The sequence below is a fragment of the Dermacentor variabilis genome, chromosome 7 (assembly GCF_050947875.1).
Source record: "Dermacentor variabilis isolate Ectoservices chromosome 7, ASM5094787v1, whole genome shotgun sequence".
NCBI lineage: Eukaryota > Metazoa > Arthropoda > Arachnida > Ixodida > Ixodidae > Dermacentor > Dermacentor variabilis.
Window position 1 is genome coordinate 143,867,160 of NC_134574.1, and position 15,068 is coordinate 143,882,227.

General features: G+C 49.0%; 2 protein-coding genes across 7 annotated transcripts in view; one reads left to right on the plus strand and one right to left on the minus strand.

Moving 5' to 3' along the window:
• Positions 1 to 8,829: 8,829 nt before the first annotated feature.
• LOC142588054 (uncharacterized) lies at positions 8,830 to 10,918 on the minus strand. Of its 2 annotated transcripts, XM_075699496.1 has the most exons (3): positions 9,904 to 10,918; positions 9,563 to 9,671; positions 8,830 to 9,207 (listed from the first exon to the last, which is right to left on the minus strand). In XM_075699496.1, the coding sequence occupies exons 1-3, from the start codon at positions 10,113 to 10,115 to the stop codon at positions 9,001 to 9,003; spliced, it is 528 nt and encodes a 175-aa protein (XP_075555611.1). In that variant the 5' UTR covers positions 10,116 to 10,918; the 3' UTR covers positions 8,830 to 9,000. The 2 variants fall into 2 exon arrangements, with proteins under 2 accessions (XP_075555611.1, XP_075555612.1); XM_075699497.1 differs by lacking the exon at positions 9,904 to 10,918 and having other exon boundaries at positions 9,563 to 9,822.
• A 51-nt stretch (positions 10,919 to 10,969) lies between these two features.
• LOC142588053 (uncharacterized) overlaps positions 10,970 to 15,068 on the plus strand; it is a 52,996-nt gene continuing 48,897 nt past the window's right edge. For all 5 annotated transcript variants that reach the window (XR_012829663.1, XR_012829662.1, XR_012829661.1 and 2 more), the window contains exons 1-2: positions 10,970 to 11,191; positions 14,141 to 14,434. Coding sequence is in view for 1 of the 5 variants with exons in the window: in XM_075699495.1 (XP_075555610.1) it covers positions 11,060 to 11,191; positions 14,141 to 14,434 (426 nt within the window). In the remaining 4 variants the exon portion in view is untranslated. The remainder of the gene's footprint in view (positions 11,192 to 14,140; positions 14,435 to 15,068) is intronic.

The following is a 15,068-nucleotide window of genomic DNA, read 5'->3' on the forward strand; positions in this document are numbered from 1 at the left end:
CCTGCCTTGAATACATTCTTCGTTACAAGGCGCACCGAGGGCCGATAACTTCGTGTGCGCTATTGACCCTGTTCGCGAAGCAGTTTGCTCTTGAGAAACGAGATGGCGCTGTAGGCGGTGCGCCGCGCATTGCCTCAGCGAAAGCGGACGAATACGAAACCATCGCTTCTTCTGCCCTGCTCTGCACGATTAACTGTCGGAAATGCATCTGGGTTTCCGCTAACGCACTGTGCTCCATTCATGCTGCAAAATATGGAGCGGTGGAGGGAAGACGTGTGCACTAGCTGACTGCAAAAAATGTGACTGACATATTAAGGAATGGAATGATTCTATCCTAGTTCATGGACCGCTGCTACATAAGGACTGCCTATATTGTGGGGTCTTCGTGATGCAAGGCTTCTCTCAAGGACACAGAAAGAAAATCACTCCTCCGCCAGCGTTCTAGCGCTAAAGGAAATGGCCTCAACCCCGGCACCCAGTCAGCACGAGTGAGTACCTCTCGTTATATGGTGACAAAGGGAGTAACGCTGATTCTTGGCATATACAAGGTATCCCTGTCAACTTTAGCGAGAGTTTGAAAATATGCGAATGCCACGTAGGTGGGCAGAACCAAAGTAATGTTTTTCGCCGCTTGGAGATACGCGTATTCGTTTTTTTTCATTCCTTCTAATTAGATAATTAGTCTTAACTAATGGTATCAACTTCTCAAATGTTATAATTAGATGAAAAGTGCACAGAGTGGTACTGACTCAATTCATAAGCGGAAAGTTAGGATAGCTCGGAATACATTTTAGGTCCGATTTTATTATGCGCACCGTATACGCTGCTCGCGCCGTTTGGACGAAGTGTGTGAACTTCGAATGTGCTGTCATGTCTCCTGAAGCTGTGGCCAAAAGCTTCGGGCCACAACCTACGATATCCGCCGAAACAGAGGCTCGCAGAGCCACACCGGCGTCCACGTACGTCCATTGTAAACACAGACGCAAAGGAGGCAGGTGAGGCAAGCAATGGACGCGTCACCACGTGATGAAGCGTGGCGTCGCCGTGAAACCTCGCTGTTTTTTTGTTCCCTCCTCTTGTTTTCGCCTCTGTCCACGGGCGATGTGAGCCGCAGGCCTCCAGTCGGGTGCCTCGATTCGTGCGTCCCCTGGCGGAGCGCATCGAGGCGCCCTAACGTACAGGAACGGTAGTGGCGACAGTTGCTCCGCATGTTCTTCTTAACCGAAGAGCACGTCTGAGGCGGATATTTTTTTACATTGAGTCTATGGAAAACCAAACAAATGTTCCAATGTTGTTCGTTATATGCGAGAATTCGGCTTAACCGAGTTCGTCTTAACGAGAGTTCAGTCGATAAAACAAAGTGAATCAAGAGCAAAAGGCCTACAGCCTGACAAGAGCTATATGCTAAGACAAGGGTCAGCATTTCAAGTGGAGGAAGTGCACATATTAGAAAAGAAATGGGATGCAATTCCATTGTATATAGAGACAAATTATGTTATTTTATACGAATTAGGCAATGTAAGTAAAGAGAGTAGTTGTTTTAGCATAAATTTACAAATATAAAGCAATATTTACCTACACGGTGTAAATACACTCTAATACATAAAAATACTGAGGACAATAACTTCCACACAAGATAACTCACACATTTATATTAAGTCAAGCTAAAGTGACAGATTAGTGCTCGAGAATCTCTGAGGCGTCAATATTATCGCGAACAGAGCCTTAATAAAGGAGAAATTGAGGTAAATCCAACTCATGGTTGGAGACTCCCCCGGGACATTCAAGTACTTGCCCGATGACGAAAGCCCTCTTCCCTTAAATTCTGTCACTAGTACTCAACTATTCGCTGCAAAAAACATCCTCATATTGTATTACAAGACGAAGTAAAATGCTCCTTGTCCAGTTCTATTTCATTTTTTGGAAAGCAAAAAGAACTAATCGAAATTAGCCCTGGCAACGACGCGCGCAGCTGAAAGGTTTCATTTTCGATGGACTCCGCGCCTTCACGCTTTACTAGTTTCATTATCGCGTAGTGCGGCGCTGGTTTTGCTGGCCCGCGAAACTTGCACAAACTGCAAGTAGCAGACGATTAAACTTCCATGCGATGTCGCGGGATGCCCGAACGGTGTAGGCCACGGGACCAAAAAGCAGCTGCAGCGGCGAATCAACCGCTCTGTCTTGGCTCGGTAGCGCCGTCTGTCGGGCGCCGTTTTACTCACCGATGGCAGCAAATGGTGGTGATGGCGTATGCAACGTCACCACTCCCCCCCCCCCCCGATCGTTTTTCGCGGGAGATTTGAATTTCAAAAAAGGCGGACCTTCAGATGCAATTTCGCCGTAAACGAAGTCTTTTTCCTGGCGCGAAACAAGCGGTGCCATGTTTCTGGAATGGTATTTAGACAGTCCACGTCGAATTAGTATTTGCCTTTAGTGTCCCTTTAAGCAAAGTTGTGGTCTGCTAGCATCGTGGTTAGCTCAGATAGAAGAGCGACCGCCCGCAAAGACATTGGCACCGGGTTCCAATACTGGACCAGGACCAATTTTTCTTTAGCTACGAAACTTCGGTTCTGAGAAGCCCTCGTGGGCTTCGTTTGTAGCTGCGTGCTTACATTTACGGGTGGATACAAATTCTTTCTCTCTCTATTCATGCAAAGCAATTGTCGGCACTATAGAAAACTGGTCTCACATGTATAATGCATACATCCCCCGATGACGCGGCACTTATACAAGGTGTTTCAATGAACACTTCCAAAATTTTTTAAAGGTTACCTGTGGCAGATAGTTGATGAGCCGGTCTACACGATGCGGCGGACACTACTTACACAAAGAACTGAGGTGTAAAATCGACTAATAAAAATGCACTAATTGTGTTTTAACTAATTACATTATGGCCCATATTGCAATTTACAAATTCTAGCCCTGGAGTTCGCAAGGCGAATTCACTTGGAACGAATTTTCAAGATGACACCAGTTTCGATATATAAATTCCCAAACTTTGCGGAGAAATGCATTGGGGTTCCAGTTGTGTGCTTCGGTGCATGAAACGACGTTTTGTTAACGAAGACATATGCGAGGATTACAAAGGCTGAGTCAACGCCATTGCTAACAGCGCGAATTTCTAACAGTGGCGAACGTCCAAGTAGCAAGGCCTAGCATTGCTGCAGTGGTGGCTACGGCTGCCAGCGGATGTGCGTGAGAGAGCGCTGGTTCGAGGTGGCGAAATAATCAAAACGGTGTCGGTGGTTGCTCGCATTAATGCCGTTTCGGACCTGCGGTCAGGGCAAAAAGTTCGGAAAATCGGATGGTGAAGGGTTCTTGCGTCCGAAGTTTGATATGTTCTTATGCACTGACTGTATGCTGCACGTGATAATGGCGCAAAGCCGTCCCAATTATCGGGCATGTCCCGAAAATCGGGTGTCCGGAAAATCGGCCGTTGACTGTGCACTGGCCAATCTTCCAGCCGGCGACACGGAGTCAAATACGACTTGTTACGATTCCTCTCTGTTGCTCGGGCCAGCATTAGCGCGGCTTTTATTCCCTTAAAATACGGTCAGAGCTAACTTTCCCTGATAGAAGCACAAATTCCCCCGAATTTTCCTTGAGCATTGCCAGACTATTCAAAATCCCTGAAGATCCCCAGTTCTACCGTTTCTTCCGGTAGGTAGGCACTACTACTACTACTACTACTTCTACTACTACTACTACTACTACTAATAATAATAATAATAATAATAATATCTAGATGTTGCTGATGATAGCAGTTAAGGGGAAAGGCCCTCCTAGCGTGTGCAGGGACTTCTCCGGTTTGTGGCGTGGCGGAAAAAACTCGCCTCGTGCCATGACGCAGCAGGCGCTCCGAGAAATCACAGCGCGGGCTGCAGCACGCGGCCGGCCGATGTAAGGGAGGTGGGGATGTAACTAGGACGTGCCAGGGGGCGCGCGCCGTATCGTTTCTATCGCCTACGCTTTCCATTATCCCACATGTTTTGTTTATTCCGTGTGAATGGTTAATTCGGAATGTAAAAGCTTTTCAAGTGAATAGCTCGACTATAGCCTCCTCTTACCCGCGATATTGTCGTGGTTGGTGGTGTACCTCACGCTCATATATCTTTGTAACATTTGTCGAAAACACAGTGGAAGGTAATGAGACGATGTGACATGGCATGAGTTGCGATAATGGTCAAAGCTAAAGATGGATTCTTTGTAAATGTGTTCCGGAAGTTTATTAAAATTTTGAAGTGATAGCTAACGCCGTGCGTATCCTATGAGTTTGTGGTCATGTTTTTCGGGAAGGAACCGACTGTGCGTCTGTCGGCTATAGTTTCTAGGTGGAACTGCTTTAGTGGAACTCCGTTTCCCCTTTCGGTGCGCAGACCGATGTCGCTGTTCTTCCATTCACATCACACTGCAGCCCGCGAGCAAACGAACAATGATGACAACGGCGTCTCATTGTCTTATAAACATCTCGGGAGCCTCATCGCCCTGGACAGACTTCCTTAACTCATTCTTGCGTGTAAAATTCTCCGGCTAGCGGTGGTCGAATAGGTGAGAAGCGTAGACGTTTCAGTCATTGCATTCCTGGTCAATAACGCCTGAAGTGCTGGGTGCGCTGGCGACGGTGGCTGCTGCTGGCGTCCCACCAGGCTGGAACAGAAGCCCCGACTGAAATCACGTGACGGCACGCAGGTGACTGGAGAAACCACCGGAGAAGTTCATGTCGTTTTCTTCTTGGACCTGTTCATGAGGAGCAGGTCGTCCGCACCGTCGTTCACGTTGTCGATGTAGGCGCCAAGAAGGCGCCCGCTCGTAGATCGGCGCCGTGGTACGCGGTAGATCCCGGCAGTGGCGGCAGAGTTGCCCACGTTCACTCGATCTTTGCCGTAGTCGCCGAACTTGAAATCGTGGGGCATCTCTGGCGGTGGCGGACTTGCCGGTGTAGTCGACTGGACATAGTGCGGTCGGTTGCCGAGTATACATGTGTCCTTTCGTAGAAGGCTTCGGCGCTGTTACGTATGACCAGGTCGTTGTTGCGATCCTTTCGGTGGAGAAGTAGCACTTGCACTGGGGGCGACGTGAACAGCGGGCGAGGCCGCACATGGTGGTCTTTTTTGATGGCATTGTAGCCATCCTTGTCGTGGCTGTTGTGGCAGCTAGAGCACCTTTTGTTGTTGAAGACGAATGCTTTAGAGGACCTCGACGCTGTTGGTAAGTTGTGCTCAGCGTTACGGTTCCGAAAGCTGCTTAGCCAGTGATGGTCGGCCTCCGCACTGCAGTGGCCGTCGTGCAAGGAACAAGACCGATGGTGATTCAGATCGCTGTTTTTATGTGATCTTGTGTCATGTCGTAACGGAGACGTCGTTTGGATTTACAGGATATCTTTCTGCTTTTGCATTTTGTCGGGTGTCTTGATGCCGCCTTAGGTGCAGATCACTGAACTGTCACGTGGCTTCTTTCTCGACCACTTCAAGTTTTATTCCACTTCGTTTTTGGGCAGCTGGAACTTGTCCTCTGTTCTGTTTGTGATTTGGGGTCTCGTGTCTACGATCACGTACTTCTTTTAGCATAAACCGACGCTGTTCTCTCGCTTCGGTCTGCAGCTTCAGTTGTTGTACGCGCGGTGTTAGTGGTGTGGCGTTGTCGGCGACGTTCGCCTGCGTACCGGGTCGACAGACTGGCTGTCCACACAAAGGGCTGGCGGCAGTCGATGGTGATCCAATGTCGGGGCGGGATTGAAGCGCCTCGGTGAATTCAGCTTTGTATGCGTTATCGTCCGTCCCGAGCTCCTCGATGTTAGCGTTGATTTCGGCGAGACAATGGTCTTCGTCATCGAGTTCGTTGAAGAGTACTGCTCCGCTTTATGTATATTTCAATGCCACAGATGCCATGATGTAGAAGACGAGGCACTTCACGACGAAAGGAAAGCCGGAGGTGCCCCACTTCTGCGCTGTGGCGAAGCAGGAATGTTTGGGAATAACACCCCCGTAGATTTTCTGTAAGTTCGCGGCCGGACTTGATCGTCGCACGCCTCTGCCTGTGAAGCCTGCCACGTGCAGTATCCGTGGAAGAAGCTGCGTGCTGACGTAGCCAGTCACTGAAAAAATAAATTCATCAGGAAATTTTATCTATACGGTTCAGGAGGGGGAGTCGTTGCACAGAATACACTTTTCGGGCGGGCTCCTTTTAATCTCTCGACTACATCGCGGTGCATGGCAGTATTGCGTTGACACTCGACGCTACACATCTGTAGGCAGACTGTACGCGATACAAAGCCTGTCTGCCCAGGACTGATGGCATACGAGTCCATACGGTTCCGTATAGTCATTGATCCATCCACCCGTGCTACCAAATATAGCAACGTTCAACGTTACAGGCATATATCCGTGAGTCAAAGTTAGCCTGTCAGTGAAATGCGACCCAGTCAATAAATAAATAAATAAAATAAAACAAACAAACACCTATTTGGTGGGTTCGAATATAGTGCAGAACAAATTTTTACTTACAGACAGCCACAATCAATCTTGCGATGGCGTTCATATTGGCCCCCTGTAAAAATGTGGCGGGTAATGGCAGCCGATATTCAAATAGCGTTACTCACAGTCAAGCGCAACATTGCGCGTAAAAAATGGCCGAAGCAACAAAAGATATAGGATTACGTCAGGGCCATTCTACCGCCATAACCGCGTAACAAGGATGACGACCGACAGTAAAGAAGAAAGTGGCCAGTGGTCTGCTGCATCTGGTGGCCGTCAACGCTAAATCTGTGCAGGTGCACGCGTGTACGGTGTTTCAGCCATATTCTTGATCGAAGCGACATGCCCTGCCTTTTTTTACCATTATTGTCTCAACACTTGCAAGTATTCGCGATTACTAAGCAGAAATATTAAGTGCTTTGTTCGTTTTGCATAGTTCAAGAACCTGCCCTTTTCATGTATACCGCAGCATTAGTGATACCACACACAGTGCGACGTCGAAAAGGTCAGGCTGCAGTCAAACTCACCGCGTGCAAGTTATCACGGCGAAGCTAACGCTGATATGTAAGGGCATGGAATTTCCATTTTAGCCGATAGCATCTCCGTGTTGTTGTTGTCCGGCCGCTCCCAAGAGCGCCCAGCCGAGCTTCGAACGACCGCTCGCGCTGACGAGTCACTTTCTCCTCTACTTCTTCGGCTGCTGGCTCCATGATATATACGAAGTGAGAGTCTGCCGGGATACGGTAGTTGAACAGGCAATTGTTGGTTGAGGACGAACGTACGAAAAAAAAAAAAAAAAGAACGATCGCTTACTTCCTGCGTGTCTGGCCGGGGTCCGGCCTTACTCAGGGATGGACCCGGGCTGAAACGTGCCAAATAAATCGCTTTTATCGTACGTGCGTCCTCAACCTACAAATGCTTATAATACATACATACATACATACATACATACATACATACATACATACATACATACATACATACATACATACATACGTACGTACATACATACCTACATATCTACATACATACATACATACATACATACATACATACATACATACATACATACATACATACATACATACATACATGTCCAAAGGACCAAAGCTCCAGACTGGAGTGTATTCTTCATACTAAAGCATCGCGCGTTTCAAACGGGGTGAACGTGGCGGATCTTTCCGAATAATGCAATGCCTCACGTAAACCGAGTAAACAAATCCGAGTAGTGCATAAAAACGAAGCACCCATATTGCATGGCTGGAAGTTGCTTTCCTTTTCTTGCGTTCTTTTAATTCTGGACTTTTACGCGTCAGAACTGCGACACGATCATGAGGCACACCACAGTGGACGCCTCCGGATTATGTTGACAAACTTGGACGTTAATTTTAATTACATGAGCGCTTTTGCGTTTCGACCCTATCGTCAGGCGGCTGCCGCGATCGGGGTCGAACCCGCCACCTCGACGACTGGCGCCCAGCAGCGCAACGTCATCGCCATGGGGCTATCGGCGGCAAGGAAAACGTAGGAAATTTTTGTTCAGTCGCTGGAGGTTGAGTGCATACTGGCTACTACTCTATGCCATAGGGCCCCTTCTGGTGCCTCTCACCAAAGAACACAGCTGTCCTGCGGCCGAAAGGCCCGCAGCAATCGTCACTCGCCTATATCTTTCTCCCTGTAGACTCCAGTAGCTGTCGTTATCGCTTATATTCCAGCAAACAAAAACGCATATTCTACAACACTCAGCAGCCCATTGCTGAATATCAAATCGGATGTAGTGGGATACAACCGAAAAAGCTGTATTTCGCAACCAAGGCTTATGGGCCGCGAGCGTGTTAATCCGCCAGCCAATCGTAGAAACAAAATCGTCGGAAGGCGACCCCTTGAAGATGGCGTCCTACTTACCTTCGGAGCGTCTGGTGTTCTTTCCATCGGGGGAAGCGATGAGGTGCGCAACCGACACGGGGGAAGCGTATGGAGTTTCACTCTTCCCTCTTCAAAACTCCGCGGTAAAGTTCATTTCACTGCTGACCCAGTTTTTACTCGTGAAACATCACTGTCGATTGCAGTGAAACAAGTTGCAGCGGAGAAAGTGTTTTATTTCAGTTCCTTAAAGAATTAGGCTTGCACCGTTCCACTATACTGGACCAGTGCAATCGTATGAAATTACGCGCTGCTAATATTTTCTTTAGCTACCGCACTTTTTACGTAGCAGAGAAAATTTTGCGTGCAAACCACTTGCAGCCTCGCGGAGGAACAGTGGCTGCCGGTAATGAGGGCGTGGGCGGGGCTTCACTGCAGATCTGAGTTGTATCGACAGTAGCAAAAAATATTTTGATTTTTATTGCAAGATTTGGAATATTCTCGCGCACCGACAGCCACGCTAAATTTAAATCGCGGCCGATCGCTTTTAGACCACGGCCGGACTCGACTCTCTCCAAGGTGGCACCGTCGACAGGCATCAGAAGGAGCGAGCTGAGATTCCCGGATAGTTATGGCAGGGCCATGGCGTCGAAGCCACATGTCTTCATTCCGCTTGTAGCCGAGCGTTCCCGTATATGTGCACGGACTCCAGGGACTTCGATTCCACTGGAGAGCTGAAGAAGGGCAGCTGGACTCTCGGATTCGGGAAGGGCCGGTCGGACGCCAGCTTCAGCGTCAAGACGTCCGTCGCCACGAACCTCGATTTCGGATCGAACTCCGACGCCTGGTCCAGCAGCAGCCTCAGGATTACCTCAAATGTAGACACAGTCGACGTCCGGTAATTAGACCCCCGCTTAAATCGACCTTTCGGTTAATTCCAACGCGCTGGAATGTTGCGGCTTGAAACTATTCGTTGCTAGACAAGAAAAAAAAAAGAAAAGCTCGTTTAGTTCGGCAGTGAAATCATGCAGGTTTGGTAATTTCGACCCCTACATCGTAAAATAATTTACGCTCACAAAAGTGATTTAAGCCCACAAAATGCGTTCTGCGTGCTCTTGAATAAACAATCAGTTTAGGGTATCTAGGTGCGTACCTGTGTTCCCCCGTCTACGTTTTGCATCATTACTGAACCTCTGGGGTGCCATTACTCTAGGAGCGATCGTTACCTTGAACCGAGGATGTGTGACCTCACCGACAGTGGGGTCTATCTCGGCCTCCAGGTTGAGCAGCAGGTCCGTCAGGCCTGGCGTTAGCCGCCGCTTCGCGTTAGATGTGCTTGTTAAAGAAAGGAAACGCATCAAGGCAGATAACGATTATTGTTGTGTGGCAGAAGGGGCAAGCCAAAGGGTGTAACTTTGTCTAAGAGTGTACATACATACATACATACATACATACATACATACATACATACATACATACATACATACATACATACGTAGATACATACGTAGATACATACATACATACATACATACATCCATACATACATACATACATACATACATACGTCTGTATGGCGGCCGCATCAATACCTCGACAGCATAAAGCCGCACCGTGGCCAGTCACCAATGAAAGGTAGAGCCGCCTGCACCGAGATTTCCTCGGGCCATTGGAGGGGCAAATAATATTAGTCGTGGTAGAAGCGGCAACTAAGTGAATCGAAGCGCTTCCTATTAAGACAGCCACGTGAGAAACAACTGTGGGCGCCCTAGGAGACATCTTTTCTAAGTTCGGTCTTCCCAATACAACAGTAACTCACAATGGGCCGCAGTTTACCAGTGCTTTCTTCCGGGACTTCGTGCAGCAGAACCACATACATCACCTCACCACGGCGCCACATCATCCACATTCCAATGCCATGGAGGAAAGGGCCGTTCTCGCAGTCAAAGAAGGACTCAAGAAAACCACCCAGGCGAAGCTCGAAACACGACTGGCCCGATTCTTGTGCCATTTCCTTCGCACTCCAGGAAAGGAAGGCAAATCTTTTGCAGAGTTGCTACTTGGGTACCAAATAAAGACGACGATCTACTGCATCACACCAAACATGCAAGCAACGGATATGGAGGCGGAGAACACGAGTCCACAAAAATGGTAACAGGGTCAACGAGTGTGGACACAAAGCTGGACAAAATCAAGATGGGTAGCTGCGACAGTGAGGGAACAACAGGGAGCACGAATGGTCATAGTAGATACACAGAAGGGGATTCGACGAAGACTTTGGGACCAAGTAGCACAACGAGACGCTCCTGCAAAAACACCGTGTGATCAGCGAACGGAACAAGATGAAGAGCTAGCTGAGAGACAATGTTCTGCCTGGACCGTCCAACGGGGTCGCACAAAGATCTGAGCCACCACGTCGAACCAGGATGCTATGCCGATGGTCAAAGCTCCAAACCCAGAGACACCACTTTGAAAGACAACACGGCAACGCAGACCTCCTGTGCGCCTCAGTCTGTAGGGGGGAGATGATGTCTTCAGCTGGCAACCCGGGATGCAATCCGGGACTCTAGGCACGTGAGGTGTACGTCATCGACCTCCTATATATAGCCGCGCGGAGCCTACAATAAACGTCCGATTTTTATGCGTTCCTCATTTAGTCTTTTCGTGTACCAGGGTGCGACATACCAGACGCCGCTTAGCGTCGGCCCCTCCTGCGCCCAACCATGGACAACACCAACGCTGCTCACGGTAACCTGGCCTACTGGGTGCAACGCAACCACTCCACCGGCAGGTCTCGCGCAGCTGCGTCCAACTTTATGAATCCGCAGGGTTCCATTGCCGCATTCAAGAGCCCGGTGAGTCGGTCGACGTCTTTGTTTTTGGCGAGTTGGTTGTACATGGTTCTTTGGAAAATTTGCGCGCACAATGAAGCACGTTGCGTTTGCCGCCTTCGTTTGACGACCTGTGTTTGTGCGCGCAAAGTCTCCAAAGGACGTTCTTTTCACCGCTCGACATACTATGGTAAAACGCTGTAGCTACAGCTCAAGTGGAGTGCAAGAAAGGCCTGTTTGTGACCATCTCAATGTTGGTCTGCGAAATCGGAAGGTTTCGAACCAGCTTTGCCGCAGCCCGAAGTTAACGCTTCAAGAAGCGCTCACTCAAGCTCGCCGAGACGATAACGCCGACAAGGAACGCGAGAGGCGTTTGCGGGAAGACGCACCTCAGCTGGTCGTTGACGCCGCGCGCGTTCGTCGACCAAATGAAGCTACAGCAACGAGGCAGAATAATACGTGCGATTTTCGCGGTTGCGCTTCAAATCCGCGTTCCGATTCTCCGGCCCGCCGCGCAATTTGCAATTACAGTCACAAATGCGGTAATTACCAAAAGAAACGAATCGCCGGCAAGCAGCAGCGCAAGCCCTCTGCCAGTTCCATGAAACTTCATGCTGTGGCTGAAACGCACCCGAACGCCAAGTTCGTCGGTGTGCTTGCGAACAGACGCTCACTTTTCGTTCAAGGTTGACTCGGGTGCCGAAGTTTCTGTCATCCCCATCTCTTTGCGTGATTTGCCCACAAGGTTACTAGAACAGGAAGGAGGGCTTTAAGGTCCGGTAGACCACCTTTTATCTGTTTTGGCTAGATTCCGTACGATTTTGTCCGTGGGAATGGTGGTCCACGAAACAGCTACCTTACGTTCTCGCAACTGTAACCCTACTTGGTTTTCAGGCAATTCAAGCCTTGGGCGTCTGAAAGTTCTTGGATTACGTTTCCGATGAACGAGAAGCCTCTTACGATCTGCATATAGACGCCAAGCTTTATCGTGGGCTTGAGACGCTGCCAGAGGAGCACACAATTCGGCTTATACTGGACGCTACACAATTTTCGTTGCGCGTCGCTCGCCGTCATCCTCTACCTTGCATCAATTGGAAGCAGCTGGAGTAATCCGCCTCGTATACACCGCTACCGAGTGGCGTTCGGGATTGGTCGTCGGACGCAAGGTATCAGGCAAGTAAATGTTCTGCGTCGACTTGACGCGTCTCAACAAGGTGATCCTTGCTGGGACGCGTCAACAATCATCCGCTGCCCTATGAGCGAGAGAGTGCTCTTACTAGACAAAAAAAAAGTGCCCTTGCTGTCTGTGAAGAATGATGACCAGGGAAGCTGTGTATGTAGGTCCCATAATGGAGAACTGCAACTCCGCCGCCCGCCGGCCCGGTATTGCACAATCTTCGCGATCGACGCACGTATGGTGAATGCTTATGAAGCCTGCTTCACCTCCGCCGAAGGTCCGCCCGGTAATGCATCATGTTGGGTATAGGCCCACGTATGGGCAGTGCTTAAAGCTTGCTTCACCTCGGCCGCAGCTCGGCCCGGTATTGCACTATATTCGGTATGAGCCCACGTATGGGAAGTGCTTAAAATCTGCTTCACCTCCGCTCCGGGAAGGCCAGGTAGTGCAATGATGTCACGTGGGAGTGACGGTCAAGAATATATTAGAAATAGCCAATGAGCGTTGGTGTACTCAGCTATTCGAACAGTCCTGAGCCGGTCCGGGACGACATATCGAGGATAACCCACTGCGAACTACATCTGGAGGACATACACTCTTAGGCAAAGTTACACCCTTTGGCTTGCCCCCTTCTGCCACACAACAACGATCGTTATCTGCCTTGATCCGTTTCCTTTCTTTAACGCTGCGAGCCCGGTAGTTTCCAGCAACGAACGGCACGCGCGTTATCAGCATAGAACAGTTTACTCCCTTTGGAGTGCCCCTTCTGATAACGCGCGTGCCGTTCGTTACTGGAAAGTTCCGGGCTCGCAGCGTTAAAGAAAGGAAACGCATCAAGGAAGATAACGATTGTTGTTGTGTGGCAGAAGGGCGCAAGCCAAAGGGTGTAACTTTGCCTAAGAGTGCACGGGGTTGACGGACGTGAACGTTTGATGTGGTGGCAGCGGTAGGTTGCAGCGGTAGGTCACCGGGGGCGCTGGCCGTTGGCGCCGCCGCAGATTCCTTGACCGCCTTCTCGTGCAAGCTCCCGCTGTCGCTCGGGACGTGGGGATTCCATATTTCGAAACGGCGCGGCGCACAGTAACACCTGCCCATCGCCCCTGCTCCTCGCGCCCTGCATGGCCTCTGATCGATTGTAGATGGCGGAAGCTTCCTTCGATAAAGTTGTGAACATTGAGAGCGACAGGTATGTTGCTATCAAGAGATTGGTGCAACTGCATACAAAAGCTTCCGAACTACTAACTGCGTGAGCACAACTAGAGAGCGGATCCGAGTCATTTAGGTGCTCATTTTTTCGCACGAAAACGCTATTTTTCAAGTCTTCCTATGTCGTGTCTACAGATCATTTCGTATGGAAGCGTGTATTGGTGGATAAATCGCTAACATGACGACAGCGAAATACTGTTGTCGCGGGCGAATGTGGATGGACAGTTACAAAGTTTTCAATTTTCCGCAGCAGTGTTTGTAAATGTTTAGGGAAACTTCGGCAGGAAGAAAATTTGGAATATTTTCCTTGTTTGTGTTATCTTGTTCACAATACCAGAGCAATAAATTACAAAATATTCCGCATATTCAACATGGCTAGTAATGCATCTGCGTATGCAGTGAGCTTTTGTCAAGAAAGTGCCTCTTTAAGATCTAGACTTTATTGTTTGCACTAACTGCTAGGTAACGTTTTTTTTAGTTGAAAAAGTGTTTCAGGGCGAGACCGGATAGGCAATGATACTCCCGAAACACTAGCTCGCCAATCGAGGCTGTAGTTTAACCAAATATGTTATTTCTCGACATGTCTGCAGCTGAAGAATGGACCAGGGGCATCCACCGCCTCAAGATCAAGGCTTGACCGAAGTGCGCCACTGGATAAAACCACCAAAGGGCAAGCTGGTCGATGCTGCAACAGCCAGCCCAGCAGTGCTGGCAGCCTCGGTACAAGGCGACGCGAGATCGTACGCTCACTGGGGTGTACTTCTGAAGTATCCCGGGAGTACCAACTTTCACTTAGTGGAAGCAGGAAAAAGTCAACTGGAAGACTGAAATGCTGGTCTTCGTGGCTCACGGAACAGAACCGCAACGAGACACAGCACGAGGAGGTCAGTAATTCTTCCGTCATGGATGATACACACATTAGGATGTATCCTCCCTAATGTAGCCCTACTGGAAACTTTGAGAATTTAAGCACAGTTGATCCCCGACAAATGCAGGGCACGAGCAAACAGGTCGCAGTTCAGCTTGAGCATTAGCCTCGAGTTAGCAAGAGAGAATAAGACGGGACACATCTAGTGGGTCCGGAAAGTAAGGGAGTGGACAATGTGGGAAAACATATGATACATGTAGGAAACATATGAGCATAGCTAACTTCGTAGAGAACGAATCTGTGTTCTAAATTTAGGTCTGCGTGCTCGTATCTCGCAAGAAAACGCTGCTATTTTACGAATCTTCCTGTGTCATCTACAGATTTGTTCGATGGTTGTACATGATTTTATTCACCATTTGCTCCTTTTATATGTCATCGTATTGACCTTCCGCTTCGTATCATAGAGACGATTGTCATCCGTCGTACCCATACGCTGGTTCTGACCGTAGTCGACAGAGTGAGCGAAACCGTGAGCAAAGACACGACGTCGCTTCGAAGTAGCGCTGGATAGAAACTGTGAGCTTTACATTAGAAGGCGGATGATAATAGCACGGAAGACGTCAGCGATTGTGTGACAAAAAACAAGTCTT